General features: G+C 31.6%; 1 protein-coding gene across 1 annotated transcript in view; it reads right to left on the bottom strand.

Moving 5' to 3' along the window:
* Window positions 1–18,374, bottom strand: part of LOC145268239 (glutaredoxin domain-containing cysteine-rich protein CG31559-like) — an 85,821-nt gene that overhangs the window by 24,894 nt on the left and 42,553 nt on the right. The window contains exon 3 of the mRNA XM_080123565.1: window positions 6,344–6,580. Coding sequence (XP_079979691.1) covers window positions 6,344–6,580 — 237 coding nt within the window. The remainder of the gene's footprint in view (window positions 1–6,343; window positions 6,581–18,374) is intronic.

The raw sequence follows: 18,374 nt of genomic DNA on the forward strand, positions 1-18,374 counted from the left end.
TAAAAACGATAAACAACCACAGAATTCGTGCATAAGCCTGACGAATCCTAGAGTGGATGAAACGCCGAATATTTAGTGTAGCTTAATCGCCATATATATTTTATAAATTACTTGATAAAATTTATTTATAAGAAAAATAGATTAGTGAAATGCCATCAGTTATAATCGAAACCGAAATCAAAACTTATGAAGAAGTCTTTATACAATTATTTATAAAAAAAAAGAATAGATGAATTTAGTGCCATCAACTATAATCGAAACCGAAACCAAAACATGAAGAATTCTTGGTAAAATTATTTATGGCGAGAAATGGAAATACATAACAATTAAACGACCCGCATGTAAACGTGACACAGATAATAACACACACGCTATCGTATTGATATATTAATAAATTCATATTTCTCTGTTTGGATTTTAAGTTTCCAAGTATTGTTTAAGGTTAAAAGCTGGTTTATAGGGAACAAAAGATTTTTTATTTTAGATTATTATCCTATTCTTGAGAATGTATTGAATTTTTGTATTTTCATCTTTTTTAAAAACCATATTTGCTGTATTTGTGTTACTTTCATGCTAATATGCTAGAATTTAATAAGAAATATTTTGTCGAAAAAAAAAGAATGATTTTTTAAAAATAAAATACTTGCATCTTAATGTGGTTTCAAAACAGTTTGTCTGTTTATTCAAATTTTTTAATTTTATTAATTATGCTTCTAAGATTTTTCTATTTTATGTATAAATTTTCAGTAAGATTTTATGTATAATTTTCAAGAAGATTTTTCTATTTTATATATATATATATATATATATATATATATATATATATATATATATATATAGTCCTGGTCAAAATCATAAGACCACTTAAGAAAGTAAGCGTTTATGCATATTATCGAATTTTTAATCAAACAAATGGTTGAAACCATTGCCAAAAGGGAAAATATGATGGAAAAAAATGAAATCTGCTTAATTTGAAACCTTAACCCTGATCTAATAATTATTTTTTAAAAAACAAACATTTTCACATGGTCAAAATGATAAGACCACTGATAACTTATCTAACAAAAGGCAATTATAAATTACTAAAAAGGGTTTCAGTATTTAGTATAGCCTCCATTATAATGAATTACTTCAAAAATTCTCTTCAGCATGCTTGCGACTAAGTTTTTTATCAGTTGCAAAGGAATTTTATCCCATGTACTGAAAACTGAATCAGAAAGTTGCTTTATCGAATCATATTGGGTTCCATCCTTGAACACTTCTTTTGCCATCAACCCCTAAAGATTTTCGATGGGATTGAGGTCCGGAGAACATGCTGGATGATCTAACAATTCTATATTATTTGAAGAAAAGTATTCTCATGCTTGTCGAGAAGTGTGTATCGCAGCGTTGTCTTGCAGGAAAATCCAATTTCTACCACACAGACGTGGACCTTCAGTCCTGATAGAAGCATTTTCAAGCATTGAAATGTACTTCAATGATGTTTGCCCGCCTTTCACTACTTGCAACTTTAGGGTCCCAGCTTACCAGAAAGCACCCCAGATCATTAAAGGCCCACCCCCAATATGCCGAGTTGAAAAAGTCTCTTTGGGCAAATTTTTATCATGCCAATAGTGTTGAAATCCATCTGGACCATCTACATTAAACTTTTTCTCATCGGAGAAAATTACATTTTCCCACTTCTCTTCATCCCAAGTCTGGTATTTGGCGGCATATTTAAGTCGGTTAGTTTTGTGCTGTTCAAGAAGACATGGTTTCTGCAGTCACTTTAAATGATTGAAACCCTTTATTTTCAGATGCCTTCTGATGGTTTTAGGACTACATTCTGCTGCTGTTTGGCTTTTCAATCGACTTGAGCTGATACTGGATTTTTTTTAAACTTCTTCTGATACGGCGATCCAGTGATGGGGTTATTTTTTTTGGTCGACCTGGACTCTTTTTGATCTGGATTTCTTAAAAAATTTGTGATGACCGTTTTGCTACGATTCACTTCGTTTGCAATGGATCTATGGGAGAGTTCACCCCTATTAAGCTCAAAGATCCTTCATCTCTCAAACTTTAATAATGGTTTCCCTTTTGCCATTTATAATTTAGTAAGATGTTTTTTATCTACTAACAAGTTGCTTTTAGTAACATATAAAGCTTTTCGGATTAATTTTTTCAAAACTAGCCGATTTTATTTAAGTGGTCTTATCATTTTTACCAGATGAAAATGTTTGTTTTTTAAAAAATAATTATTAGATCAGGGTTAAAGTTTCGAATGAAGCAGATTTCATTTTTTTCCATCATATTTTCCCTTTATCAAAAATTACCTTGGATTTATTTTATGTAATGTACATTCTGTTGCACTTTTGGGAAAGAGGCTGCAGGGAAGAGAAAAGTCCTACCCCCTATTAGGCTACAAAGAGACAACGCGAGCCTGTCTCTACTTTATCGTTATTTTCATGGAAAGTGCTGTCTGAGCTCCAATCTACGGTTCCTCCTTGCCTGACTTTCATGAAAAACACTCGTTTAGCTAAAACCACTATCAATAATTGTTCCCACTCTTTATCTGTACCTAAACCTAAACACAGACTCCATGAACAAAGCTTCTTTCTTAGAACTGTTTTGCGTTTTCCTGCTTTCGAGCTGACTACAATATGGTTGTCTTCAAGTCCAACGTAAACAAGTTCTTGATGAGCCGTCCCCTTAAGTAATCCAATTTACCAAATTTACACTACTAAGGATTACTATGATATTTTCCCATTGACTACCATACACTCATTAACACTTATCCTTAAGTGGCCTCCGGGCCTTGATAAGTGGTGCCTCCTTTGTAAAAAAAAAAAAATATTTGTTAGAATGCTCAGTTTCTAAAGCAACAGTTTAGTAAATTGATAACCCATTTTAGAACCACTTGACGATTTGAATTCAAATTTTTGTAAGCACTTTGGACTTTTAAAAAAAATTTTGCTTGAAATTTGGCCTTTTCCGATTATTGTATTTACATATTTATGGTTATTTTCAAGTTTCATAACCTGTCATTTAAAAGGTTTTCACCAGACAAATTTTTTTATTAAAATTTTTTTTTTTTAATATGCAATTTTCAAGTTTTGTCACAATTTTGAATTAACAGGGAAACGCTTTGGTATACTTGTGTGTACACAGTTTCTGATACAATAAATCGATCCCCCATATTGGAACCACTTGAGAACATGCACACCTCTTACATAAAGAATTTTTCATTTATCAATCTAAGGACAATAATTAATGGTCAATATGCGATAGAATACCAACTAAAGACTTACCTTTAAAAAGTTGATTTTTAGGATCAGTATTCTGTATTGTTTTTACTGGTCGCCATGTTTGCTTTTGCTCACACATTCAATTTTTTTGTATTAACAAAAGACAATTCCAGAAAAAAAAAACAAATAAAAAAAGAAAACAATTTGTCTGGTCAAAATATTTGTAAATATCTGGTGACGAAACTTGAAGATGACCATAAATATGTATATAAAATAACCGGAAAAGGACAAATTTCAAGTGAAATTGAAAGAAACAAAAAAACCTGATAAAAAAAAAAGCTTAATTCACGAAATTCAGCTTAAAAACTTTGAGTAGTTCTAACATTCTAACATGGATAATCAATTTACTAGAACGTTGCTTTAGAAGCTGAGCACTCTTATGAATACTTAAATATTAACATTTTTCATTTTTTTATAATCTGGTAGACTAGTGTCTATTTGATGAAAAATATTGAAAAAATTTTTTTCTTAAATATAAGCGGGTGTATCACCTAAACATTTTATATTTTTTATGGGTGATAAAAGACTAATTAAAAAAAAAAAAAATAATAATAATAATAATAATAATTTTAGATTTATTAAAAGTTATTTGAAAATAATGATTTAACAATTAGTAAGATGGACAAATGTTTATCATATATGAATTACACCAAATCTACTTCAAATTTAAGGTTATGGAATATTGTAATTTGTAATTTTAAATATACATAGAAATCTAATTATTACCAGTTAAATATTAGAGCTAAGAAAGTAGCATTAAAATTAGTTAAAACGCTAGATTTCTTTTATAATTATCAAAACATTTGAGATAAAATGAGGGGAAAAAATTAAAGAAAAATTGTAGCAGTCACAGAGAATTATTTTCTCTGGTGAATCAATGCCCCCTCTGAGTTCTTCAGTCACAGGCTGACCTATCAGACATCCCCTACAAGACTATGAAGTCTATTTTGAACTCTATCAAATCAAACAATTCCTTTCTAGCAGCTCCTGCCCAGATGTGGCAATAGTACTCCATCCTTGGACGTACCTGACTCTTATAAGTCTGTAATATTCGGATTTAATTAATATCTCATTGAAACTGTAGAAGGAATTATTAGTTAAATAGTTATTATTTTAAAATTTACATTATTAGGATAATTTGGACTACTCTTCTCATCTTTTTGTTTCGGTCAATGTAATCTCTAACTGTCTTCAGATGCATCTTGTGGAACTTGGGAACTTGTACAAAATTTTGAACAGAACCCTATATTCAATCCACAAAGGTAGCCTTCCCTCTTCCTGTCTGATTCCTGAGACGGACATAAAAATTCTTAAGTTTAGCTAGATACACCTATACAAAGTTTGAAGCTACATTGGCTGAAACGTTGTGAAAATAACAACCAAGATGAGAATAGTAGTCTGAATAATCCAAATAACAAAGATTCACAAGTTTGACAAAAAAAGGCATCTGAAGAAGGTTGGAAGTTACATCGGCTGAAACGTTGTGAAAATAACAACCAAGATGAGAATAGTAGTCTGAATAATCCAAATAACATAAAGATTCACAAGTTTGACATAAAAATGCATCTGAAGAAGGTTGGAAGTTACATCGGCTGAAACGTTGTGAAAATAACAACCAAGATGAGAATAGTAGTCTGAATAATCCAAATAACATAAAGATTCACAAGTTTGACATAAAAATTCATCTGAAGAAGGTTGGAAGTTACATCAGCTGAAACGTTGTGAAAATAACAACCGTGATGAGAATAGTAGTCTGAATAATCCAAATAACATAAAGATTCACAAGTTTGACATAAAAAAAAGGATCTGAAGAAGGTTGGACGTTACATCGGCTGAAACGTTGTGAAAATAACAACCAAGATGAGAATAGTAGTCTGAATAATCCAAATAACATAAAGATTCACAAGTTTGACATAAAAAAAAGGATCTGAAGAAGGTTGGACGTTACATCGGCTGAAACGTTGTGAAAATAACAACCAAGATGAGAATAGTAGTCTGAATAATCCAAATAACATAAAGATTCACAAGTTTGACATAAAAATGCATCTGAAGAAGGTTGGAAGTTACATCAGCTGAAACGTTGTAAAAATAACAACCAAGATGAGAATAGTAGTCTGAATAATCCAAATAACATAAAGATTCACAAGTTTGACATAAAAATGCATCTGAAGAAGGTTGGAAGTTACATCGGCTGAAACGTTGTGAAAATAACAACCAAGATGAGAATAGTAGTCTGAATAATCCAAATAACATAAAGATTCACAAGTTTGACATAAAAATGCATCTGAAGAAGGTTGGAAGTTACATCGGCTGAAACATTGTGAAAATAACAACCATGATGAGAATAGTAGTCTGAATAATCCAAATAACATAAAGATTCACAAGTTTGACATAAAAATGCATCTGAAGAAGGTTGGAAGTTACATCGGCTGAAACGTTGTGAAAATAACAACCAAGATGAGAATAGTAGTCTGAATAATCCAAATAACATAAAGATTCACAAGTTTGACATAAAAATGCATCTGAAGAAGGTTGGAAGTTACATCGGCTGAAACGTTGTGAAAATAACAACCAAGATGAGAATAGTAGTCTGAATAATCCAAATAACATAAAGATTCACAAGTTTGACATAAAAATGCATCTGAAGAAGGTTGGAAGTTACATCGGCTGAAACGTTGTGAAAATAACAACCAAGATGAGAATAGTAGTCTGAATAATCCAAATAACATAAAGATTCACAAGTTTGACAAAAAAATGCATCTGAAGAAGGTTGGAAGTTACATCGGCTGAAACGTTGTGAAAATAACAACCAAGATGAGAATAGTAGTATTAATAATCCAAATAACATAAAGATTCACAAGTTTGACATAAAAATGCGTCTGAAGAAGGTTGGAAGTTACATCGGCTGAAATGTGAAAATAATGTTAAAGGTGAGAATAGTAGTCTGAATTATCTAGATATACAAATTATCAATCCTCATCTAAAAAATTCTTAAACAAGTAACCGAATACATAGATGAAAATATGCCAGCAAACAACTTAAGAATTATATATACTTACGCCAATATGTAATCCATCTACAAATATCTGTGGTATTACTAAATCTTTTTTCCCCGTTCTTTCCACGAGTTCCTTTTGGACATCTTTGCTCATAAAAAGGTCCTTCTCTTCGAATCTTACCAAATGGGCCTGTAGGATTTTTTGGACAGTTCTACAACGTTCGTGTGTCCGTCTTACAATTCTCATGCTTGTCATGTAAACCACAATTTTTCCCTTTTCGGATTGGACATAATTCCACTGGAAAAGAAAAGAAAAGAGTTGACTAATGACATTATTAATCGAATTTAGACAATACTAATTTGCATGTGTTAAAAAATGCAAAGTAAATTATGAGAATATATTATGCTGTGGCTAAAGTACAAATATATATATATATATATATATATATATATATATATATATATATATATATATATATATATATATATATATATATATATATACATACATACACTCTCGTTATCCATTCTATGTCTTATGTCTACCAATATATAGTTTTGTGACTTCCTTTCATACTCTTGTCCTATTGTTTATATATATATATATATATATATATATATATATATATATATATATATATATATATATATATATATATACATATATATATATATATATATATATATATATATATAATTTAAAGGAGATTAGAACAATAGTCTAAAGAGCTGCGTGTATTTTAATGTAACAGTGAAATTACTAGTTTAATTAAAATACAGGAAAGAGAAAGTGCTCGTTGTAATTTAGATATATAATAAGCTCGATAGTTAAATGTCCTAGAGCTAATTCAATATCAAGTAATGTGATTGATAATTTAAAATTTAAAAATCAAATTATAATTAAATTAAAAATCCGTTTCATAAGAAGGAACAACAACAAAATCAATTATCTGGACGATCGTTTCGGAAAACAATGCTTTTTATTGTGGTATACATCAAGTTACATACAATAATTACATATAGTTTTTTAATAAGCAAGATCTCCTCGTCAGCAAATTTTGAAGGGTTTTTATTGAATTTAAAGTTTATTTATGGTGTCTTTTAAATTCAATAAAAACCCTTCAAAATTTGCTGATGAGGAGACCTTGCTTATTAAAAAACTATATGTAATTATTGTACGTAACTTGATGTATACCACAATAAAAAGCATTGTTTTCCAAAACGATCGTACAGATAATTGATTTTGTTGTTCCTTCTTATGAAACGGATTTTTAATTTAATTATAATTTGATTTTTAAATTTTAAATTATCAATCATATTACTTAATATATATATATATATATATATATATATATATATATATATATATATATATATATGAACAAATGATTAATAAAAAAAACATGTTAAAATACATCTTGAAAAAGATATATATATATATAATTCTGTGGAAAAAGATATATATATATATATATATATATATATATATATATATATATATATATATATAATTCTGTGGACCTTGCTTGCTTGCTTGTTTGCTTGTCTTTAACAATCAGGCGATGTAATCTTTTAAAAAAGGACTAGCCTGGGTTCTCTGGGTGCCCCGGGTGTTTGGAGGTGTGTGTTAAGAAAAAAAAAAAGGTGATAGTAGGCAGGCAGGCAGGCTTGAACCCGTGATGCAAGAGCTGGAAAGAAAGTTAAAGAAATCTGACGTCTTACCACTACTCCATGATGTGACCGGATGTTTGGAACGTTAAAATTAGGCAAAGTCAATCCAACCGATACAATGACTTGCAAAAATGGCTTACAAAAAATCGGCCCCTCCTTGTAGAAAACTGCCTAGTTGAGGGTGAAGGAATGAATGTTTTTGGCCAATTTTTCAATATTTGTCGTTCGAGCTTCAAAATGATACCAATCTCATGAAAATCTGTCGCCTCCATCGAAAGCTTTAAACATACATACATACATACATACATACATACATACATACATACATGCATACATTTAAACATACAGGTGAGGTTTAGATTATAGATGACAGGTGCATATACAAATCTATATATATGTATATATATATATATATATATATATATATATATACATGCATATATATATACATACATACATACATATATATATATATATATATATATATATATATATATATATATATATATATATATATATATATATAGGCATATCTATATATATATATAAATCAAACGTCTAGTTTGTTCCAAATCGATAAACTAGAAATTTACACGCCGGTTTTCCATGAAATTTTATAAGAGTGACTGTTTATCATCCAACTATGTTTTTAAATGTTAAAAAGTAAAAAATATTACCAACTTAAAAAAAATAACTATTATTCGACATCGTTTCTTTTCGGTCGACCATTTTAAAATGACGAAAAATAATGATTTTGACTACACGTGCGTATAAAACAAACTTTTTTTTAACAATCGTTAAAAGAGTAACACAGAAATTGTTAAATTTAAGAGATAAAGCATAAGTAAAAAAATTATTTGTACTTATGCATTTAATGAACCAGACGTAACTCAGCTTGCAAGTCAGATTTTTCCGGAACATGACATCCCAGAGGAAAGAAAGAGACAAAAATTTCGATCGGTGAATGCATGTTCCTCCCTAGCATACCAAAATAACGTTTTCCGTAATATTTAATAACAGTGATTGTATTTAATCTAACTGTGTTTTTAAATATTAAAAAATAAAAAATATTACCAAATTATAAAAAAACTGTTATTCGACAGCGTTCCTTTTCTTCGGTCAACCATTTTGAAATAATGAAAAATAACGATTCTGATTACACGTGCATATAAAACAAACTTTTTTTTTAACAATCGTTAAAAGGGTAACACAGAAATTGTAAATTTAAGAAATAAAGCATAAGTAAAAAAAACATTATTTGTAATTATGCATTTAATGAACCAGATGTAACTCAGCTTGCGACTCGTATTTCTCCGGAACATGACATCCACAGAAGAAAGAAAGAAAGAAACAATTCGACCTCTCGGGCATAACAACATAACGAAAAAAAAACCTACTCGTCCGGGATCGGCAATATATATATACCCCCAAAACCTCGAAAGCCGTTCTTAACATGGGGAGGTGGGGTGTATTCCTAAAGCCGTTTTTAACATGAGGAGGTTGAGGTGTTTATAATACGCTGCGGCAATTCGTAAAAATTAACGAAGTTGCTATTATTTATTGCAAAAAATGCTAAAGTTTTATTTTTTGTTGCAAAAAAAACGTTATTTTCTACAAATATTTATTAAGAAATACAAATGAACGGTAGGTTTTTCTTTTTATGTTTTTTATTTAAAATTTTACTTTACTTTTTCTTAAAATAGCGTTGTTATTATTTCATCAGCAACGCTTGACTTTAAACGGCTGTTGACATTGCGCCGGTGAAAGCCGAACGCTGAGAAAATAATTACACAACACTTAAAGTTTAATTCATTCTATCAGTCTTTGGAAAATAGATATTTTAAATAAAATGGCGCTTATGCACTTATGTTACCGTGCTATTTTTTAAAATTAGTATTTACACGTTAAATTCGGGTTTTAAAATATCTTTTAGTTTATTAAATTGTTAGGTGAAAGTATGGATAACCCAGTCGGTTTGTAATTTGTGGAAAATCTGGCTCCTGAAAAAAAAAAAAAAAGAACAGTACTCTGGATAGTAACAAGAATAAAAATTACCTTAATCTGGAAGGATTTCTCCTCTACTGATCGAGGAAAAAAACGGTGAAGTGTACCTCACCCTGTGTTTCTCTCTCCTCCCTTCCTCTCTTAATAACTCTCTCCATCCATCTCTCTCTCTCTCTCTCTCAATCTATCTCTCTATATCACCATCTACATCTCTCTGTGAGCCCCTTTCTCTCTCTAATTCCCCCTATTTCTCTCCCCTTCTCTCCTTTCCTCTCTCTCGCTCCCTCTCTGTTTCTAACTCTCTCTCTCTCTATCTCTCTCTATCTCCTTCTCTTTCTGTATTTCTCTCTCACTTTCTCTTTTCTATCTATCTGTCCATCTCTAATCCCTCATCCTATTGTAGTCTCCTCAATTAATTACAGTGAATAAGGCATTGTCAAAACATGGATAAATCCTATTTTAGTCACCTAATTTACTTATTGTGAGAATAGAAGTTATTTGGAAATTTCTGCTACCTTGAACAGCATCAGGAGTAACTGGTAAAACCTTTCTAATTAACTTGATTTTGGCAGCCATTCGGTGACAAAATGACATAGCCCTTGCTCCATGAGGAATACCTGCGACCTTGCTATCAAGTAGAACTACTTATTCTACTTTGAAACTACTATTAAACATTCAATTTTTCAAAAATCTCATGTTCAACATCTCCAAAACATCCAGTATGGGGAAAAATGTTGTAGAAATGCTAACTTATTGTTTGGGATGAATACATAATGGTATGCAAATAATCATTTGAGGCTCTTAGTCGATCTTTGCAAGATTTGCATGGCAATGGCAGACCTTTTGGGAATGTAGTAATATTGCTTGCAGAAGATTTCAGACAAATGTTATCTGTAATTCTTCAATCAACATCGGCAGATGAAATAAATGCTTGCCTCAAATACTCTACTTTTTGGTGCCATGTGAAGACATTAAACTTAACTCAAAATATGCATATCCAGTTGCAAACTGCTCGATCCGCACATAAATTTTTGCATCACTTGTGGGAAATTGGACACGGAAAAGTGCTGGCTGATCTGAGTTAAGGGTGACATTCTTTGACTTTTAACTTCTGTAACTTTATTACATCAAAAGAAGAGTTGATTAAAAAGTTTTTCCAGATATTCAAATTAATTATTCGACTTCCACTTGACTGAGTGAACGAGCTATTCTTGTAGCTCAATACAAAAACATCCATGAACATAACGCTATTATTCAACGTAAAATTCCTAGTGAGGTAGTCACATACACACCCATCGACGCTATTGTGGAAGCAGATAATGTGGTTAATTATCCAACAGCTAGATATGCCAGGGATGCCTCAGGATATACTGCAACTGAAAATTGGTGTACTAATTATCATGTTGTGAAATATAAACCAATCCAAGCTTTGCAATGGCACATGCCTTGCAGTAAAAAAATTAACAAACAATATCATAAAAACAACAATCTTAACAGAACCTTTCACAGGTGGAGATATCTTCATTCTATGCATTCCTATGATTCCACCGGATACACCATTACACTTTAGAAAACTGCATTTTCCAATTTTATTGTTGTTTGCAATAACCATCAACAAAACTCAGGGAACAATCATTACAATTGTGTGGCTTTCAGCTACACACTGACTATTTTTTCACATGGACAATTTATGTTATGTGTTCAAGAATCACCAAACTAGAAAAATGCAACCTTCTTTAATAATGTCGTAAAAATTCAGGGTATAATGAAAAAATTACCATATAACCATAAAAACCCCGTTGCCAGCCGTCTAACATCTATAATTACGCATAACATGACTAAAAATAAATCATATTCCAGAAAACAATTTACTCTGTTGAATAATAACTGTAATAACCAACTGCTTTACCAACATAGCTCCACCAAATGCAATAGTCATAACAAGCTTAAACTCTGTAAATCTCTTAGAAAAAAGAAAAATATCTGGTTTAATCCCCCTCCTTCAGCTCAAATGTCAAAACAAATATATCAAAAGAATTTTTTAACATTGTAGAAATTTTTTTTGATGAATTAGTATGATGGAAATACTATACTAAAATATTGAAGCAATCGGTCCAGTGGTTATTCAGATTATTGATTATGAACAAATATACATTTTAAATTACCATTAGCATATGAAGCGATGCTCTTTGTGTAAACAAATTGAACTTAGGTATTTGGATAATTTCAAAAACATTGTTAATTTACTGCCCACATAGCAGCAGCAATATAGCAAAATAGTTAGAGGCTCCAACTGCCATTTGAGCGATCGGGTTTCGATCCTGGCTTCAGGTAGCTGCTTGTCTAGCCACACTGATGAGCTGTGAAACAGCGAAACAGTACTGTATGTGGATGACTATATATATATATATATATATATATATATATATATGATTCATGAGAAAGAACCCCAGCAAAGTACTCGATTATAACAAAAATATCAAAATGAGAGTATAATTATTCATATGTGTTATAGAAAATCAGAAAAAACACCGGTACCGTCAGTTTCAAATGCAAAACAAAGGACTCTCTTCAGCCTCTATCTGTCTTCTTGGAAAATCTGTTTCCTTTCTTCTTTTCTAATTCTCTGTTTCTCTGTCTGTTTCTCTCTCCCGCTCTTTCTTCATTCCTTTCTTTCTTAATACTTTTCTCTGTTTTTTTTTTTTTACTTCCTTATTTTCTAATCCATATTCATATTCTTCTCTATAACGATTTCTATTTTTATTTCTATAAACTCTTGGGAACATTTGTGTTAAGTTTTTTAAAAAAATTTTTATCTCATGCAATTTTCCCAGAAAGAACATTGGATAATGCTTGCATATTAATTCTCTCGTTAGTGTTTCTATTTACTTATCTCCCCGTGAGGGCCAGATGTGATATGAGGTTAGTTTAATGTGGGGGAAAGGGATACCTAGATACTCTCAAAAGGACAAAAAAAAAATTCTTGATGAAGAAAGATTTCTCCTTCTCTACCCGAAGGCAAATTTCCCACGTTTAATTTTTTTACTAAAAGAGTAGCGATACAATTAAGACAAATTAGGTGCCAGGTCATCAAAAGTGAAAGGAGTGAGGTTATTAAGGAAGGGTCAGTGTTTGTTGAGAGAAAGACGACAGATCGATTTCTTTGAGCATGCCATTTGAAGCAAAAACAATATTACCTACTTAATTGTCAGGTCGAAAACAGTAATATATCAAAAGATTACGAAAATTCATTAAGTAGAAAGTTATTTATAGTTAGCAGTAATTTTTACAGAACATTGGGGAGAAATTGCATTTTTGCAGATGTTTTAAAGTAGACAGTGAAGATTTCACACACAGGGGACATAACTCGGAACGCATATTTTAGATTACATCGTCATGGCGTCCATCTTGTGTATCCTCTAGTGATAGACTTTTTTTTTTTACTACAAACACAATAGCAGTTGTCCTAATTGATGAATTTTCGTAATTTTTGGATATATAGTGTAACCCGAATATAAGAGACTTATTAGGATTATACTCTCTTATATCCGGGGTTCTTATATCCGAGTTAAACTGTATATTGACACAGGCTCTAATTTGGCACCAGAGAAAATCTCTCTTATATCAGTTTTTTTTTTTAAATTTTATATTAAGGTTCTTATATCCGGGTTACACTCTACATTAACGCAGGCTCTAATTTGGGACCAGAGAAAAACTCTCTTATATCCGTTTATCGTATATTAAGGTCTCTTATATCAGGGTTACGCTGTATTACTATTAACATGACAATTAAGTAAGTAATATTGTTTTTGCTTAAAGAAATCGATTTGTCGACTTTATCTTAACAAGCACTGGAGTGTCGTTTATCATCTTCTGCTGTCTATCCAACTCTTAATCGGACAGATTTTGACCATTTGCCTACCAGACATCATCCTCGAGTGTGTCTTTGGTCTCTGTATACAGGAGTTTGTTTGAGACTCTAATATGAGGGTATTTTTCATTAGAAATAAACCCAGACCAAATATTAAAAAAGAAAAATTGTCTGCTGTCTCCTCAATCCATCAGCACACCTCCCAGGTTGCAGATGGGGACACACACTTTATTCACAGAAGGCACGTTTTAATGATAATAAAAAAAAATAATTTGACTCAACTTTTACAGGCTTTATTACATGCAATATTATTGTATTTGTTTTAAAACTCTATCGGATAGTTTGCATGCGAGTAATCATCCTCTTAACTCTGAAACGCACAACATTTTAGAATTTAAGCCACATGTATGAATGGAGATGGCTACTATGCCCCATTCTAGGTGTCTTTGCTTTCTCTGTATAAAGGTGTGTCAGAGACCCTAACATGAGGATGCTTCTCATTAGAAGTAAACCCTGACCAAATATTGAAAAAAAAAAAATGATGTGTTATCTCCCCAACCCATCCAGCACATCCTCCAAGTTGCAGATAAGGAATGGGTACACACTCTCTATTAATAGAATGCAGCTTTTCATAAAAAAATAAAAATACTAACAGCTGTAGACAATGAGCAACTCGTATATAAAATATGAATAAAAACAAAAATAAATACTGGCAGGCTAACACCCAGGATAAAAAGGGCCTCACAAAAGTGACACAATGGTGTAAACCTTCTAGTCTTTGGAAATGGTGCTCCAGCCATGTCAGAGGCCAATCAGCGTCGGCCATCAGATCTTGATGAAAGGGGTCTTGAACCCTTATCTCCATTAGCAACAAAAAATAATTTAAAACAAAATAAGACGCTTGGAAAGTTTGAAAAGTGGAATAAGACATCAAATGGAATCCTGGCTGAAATAATCATGCATTGTTCCTTTACCTCACGCATCCCTATTTCGAATTTGTGACCACAGATTACCATCAAGTGACTGTTTGTCTTGTACCAGACAATCATAAACAACCTTAATTTATACGGTCTCAAACTAAGATAAATGATTGCACAATAAAAATAATTAAAACAATGTATATTTTTTAAATTCAAATTATTTGATGGTTTTCAGTAATCAAATAAAAATTCCATTTTAACTTGATATTTAATTTTCGTTTTAAAAAATAATTATAGCAAATTTTAATATATTTTAATCATAAAATTTTACTTGAAAAATTGCCCCTCATTTGATGGAATCTTCTTGCTCACACACCCCTATTTTTAATTCTTGGATGTCGACTGGTATCAGCGGACTGCTTCTCTTGTACAAAACAGTCATAAACAACCTAGTTTGGACGGTATTTAACTGATAGAAACGATTGTTATAAAAAATAATTAAATTTAAAAAAAAAAATCTTTTTTTAAATTTTTTTTTTATTATTTGATGATTTTTAGTAATCAGGTAAAAATAAAAGATTCTATGTGGCTTTTTTATGACGTTTGGTGTAGGAAATGCAGTCTATTGATGGTGGCCCATGACTATGAATTTGAAATAGGGGTGTGTGAGTGAGAAAATTAAAAATGGCCACAGCTTCTGAAAGACAGAAGTGGAAAAAGTAATTTTAATGATTAAGTATTTTGTGCAATTGCATTTTTATTTTTATTAATAATCTATTAATTAATTAAATCTTGCTAATATGCTGAGCATACTTATTAACTAATTTGCATATTGATTCACAAAAAGACATCTCATTAGTTCATTATTCCTCCTTTTTGCTTTCTAATTTAATGATTGTTTCATTTTATCATAACACACACTTCTTTCTTGTCTTGCCTTTTTGTTTAGGAGTAAAGTGCAATATCTAATCTGGTGATACTTCACCTCAACATTTTTTTATCCCCGGTCAATGAAAAAGAAATCTTTCTAGACTGTGCCTTTTTTAGAGAAGTTGGATTTTCCCCACATTAAAAGCCGATCTGACGAAGCAAGTAAATAGACATACACAGTTCAATTGATGCATATTTTTTTATATTATTGAGAGAAAATTAGCATTTTTGGGTCAAAAGAACTTTTCTCGTCTTATTTGGTCAATTTACTTTTGGAGGTCGTGATTGAGTTCTACATTGTAACTTAAAAACAAAACCTCACCTTTTCAACACACACACACACACACACACACACACACACACACACACACACACACACACACACACACACACACACACACACACACACACACACACACACACACACACACTAACTAACTAACTAACTAACTAACTAACTAACTAACTAACTAACCTCATAAATAGACCTATTTACACAAAACTAAATAAACTATTTATTGATATATCCCAAATAACTTAATCTACTATAATGTATGTTGCTCGAAAACCTACTAAATTCAACACTGTAGCTGTAGTCAAAGCAGGCACTTTTCTAGATTGTGATAAGATCTACATCGGAGACACTCAACGCTGACTAGTCCAGAGTATTTACAAGTACAAAAGAGCCATCAAAACCAACAACACAGTCTTATGTTTTCATAGTATGGAATATGACAACCGTTTTGTCTTCACAAACACCACTTTCATCATACCCATACAAAACAAGTCTACAGGACGAAGCTCACTCAACAAATACAATTGCATGAAGAATATACTTCTAATATGTCCCACCTCCCGTCTAAAGCTGTTATCACTAAAAACAATATAAACTTAGGTACTGTACGATTCCCTGTTTTTAAATTGTCCTTTGATTTTTTTTTTTGTTGCTCTTATCTTTTCCTTTCCTTTTGCTAATATTACAGCTATATATGATTTATATATATATTTTTTGAGTATATGTATAGCTGTGTGTGTGTGTGTGTGTGTGTGTGTGTGTGTGTGTGTGTGTGTGTGTGTGTGTGTGTGTGCGCGATATCGTTGTGTAATATAAAAATAGGAACCCTGATGTTGTCCGTTAATAACTGTCTGGTCATATCAGTCTCCAATGATTTTCTTTTGCACCTAGTCTACTTTTGCCTGGCTTTGACTCCAATCTCTGTCATCTCTCTTGGAGTCATCTCAGTGACCAACAACTCTTGACCATGTCCAGCTCATGACTGTCTTCCTCAGAGCCCAAAATCTAACTGTAAAGTGTTCCACTGGACTTTCAACTCTGACTGTCATCAACCGTTGCAAAAACGCTCCCAATTGTTGTCAACTAGGTACTGTTGTAAAAACGTCATAAAGCACTAGTCTCTGCAACGTACTTCCCAGCATAATAAAACTAAATATATCTCTATCCATTGTTCAGTTCTTTTATTGCAGCTATTGCTACACCCTGACCAACAATCTTATATCCAATTTCTTTTGTCTACCTCAATGAACAGCTTCCTATCTACTGTCTACTAATAAACTTTATTTCCCTTTTTTTTCTTTTACGTCCCAATATTTTGGGTGAGGGCATCAATAGTATCACATATATATAATCATTCCCTCAAATTACAGACCTCGTTTTTTGTCACTTTTAGATTTTCTCTCTTGAAAAAGCCCACACAACAGTTGGGCGAAACATTGAGCTTTAGATCTTCTGCTTTTTTCATTTTAACTCGCACACACTGTGGCCAAGTTAAACAACAATGATATCCCTTCTCCTCTCGCAGTAATTTGATTACAAAATTAAATTATACCATAAAGCATTTCGATTTATCCATAGACAAGTTTGGGATTTTATTCTTTTCTTAAAATGTAAATTAAAAATACCCCCCCCCTCAACTCGAGCAGTCAAGGAAACTTCATTCCAATAACTTTTACAAATATTTTTTATATGATGGTTAATACAGTAAGTAGCATAGCCGAACTTTGATAAGTAGCTTCTATACAATAATCCAGCACCCCATTAGTGTTTCTAAGTGAACCATGTATTTTGAACATCATAACAAAAAAGTTATCAACAAGATCTTTGTCATATATGGAAGAGCCTCACATTGCCTAATATAGGAAAGAATCCATAGATATACACACACAGGCCATGAAACCTACAAGATTCTTGGAGATGTAATGTGGCTGAATTGGCTAATACAGTAAATTAGCATAACCGGGGTTTATCACCTACTAGCGGCCTTCTGTTTTTGAATTTTTGAGATTGATAATTTGAGTTATTAGGATTATTCAGACTATTGTTCTGTGCAAATGCAAATTCTATGGACAAAGAGACGAACCAATAAACCACATAATAAACGAATGCAGCAAACTAGTCAAAAAAGAATATACGAATAGACACGATCAAGTGGGGAGAGCAGTACACTGAGAATTATGCAGACAACTGCATTTTGAACACTCAGACAAATGGTACAAGCACAAACGAGCTATAGTACTTGAAAATGGAAGTCACCAAATCCTATGGAACATGGATGTACAAACAAATAAACCAATCCAAGCAAGAAGACCATATGTCATAATAGTTAACAAGAAAGAAAAATCCTGCCAGATTATAGGAATTACTGATTCAATAGATACAGGGTAAATATCAAGGAAAC

This window comes from Euprymna scolopes, chromosome 43 (assembly GCF_053919585.1).
Source record: "Euprymna scolopes isolate OS-2025 chromosome 43, ASM5391958v1, whole genome shotgun sequence".
NCBI classification, from domain to species: Eukaryota; Metazoa; Mollusca; class Cephalopoda; order Sepiida; family Sepiolidae; genus Euprymna; species Euprymna scolopes.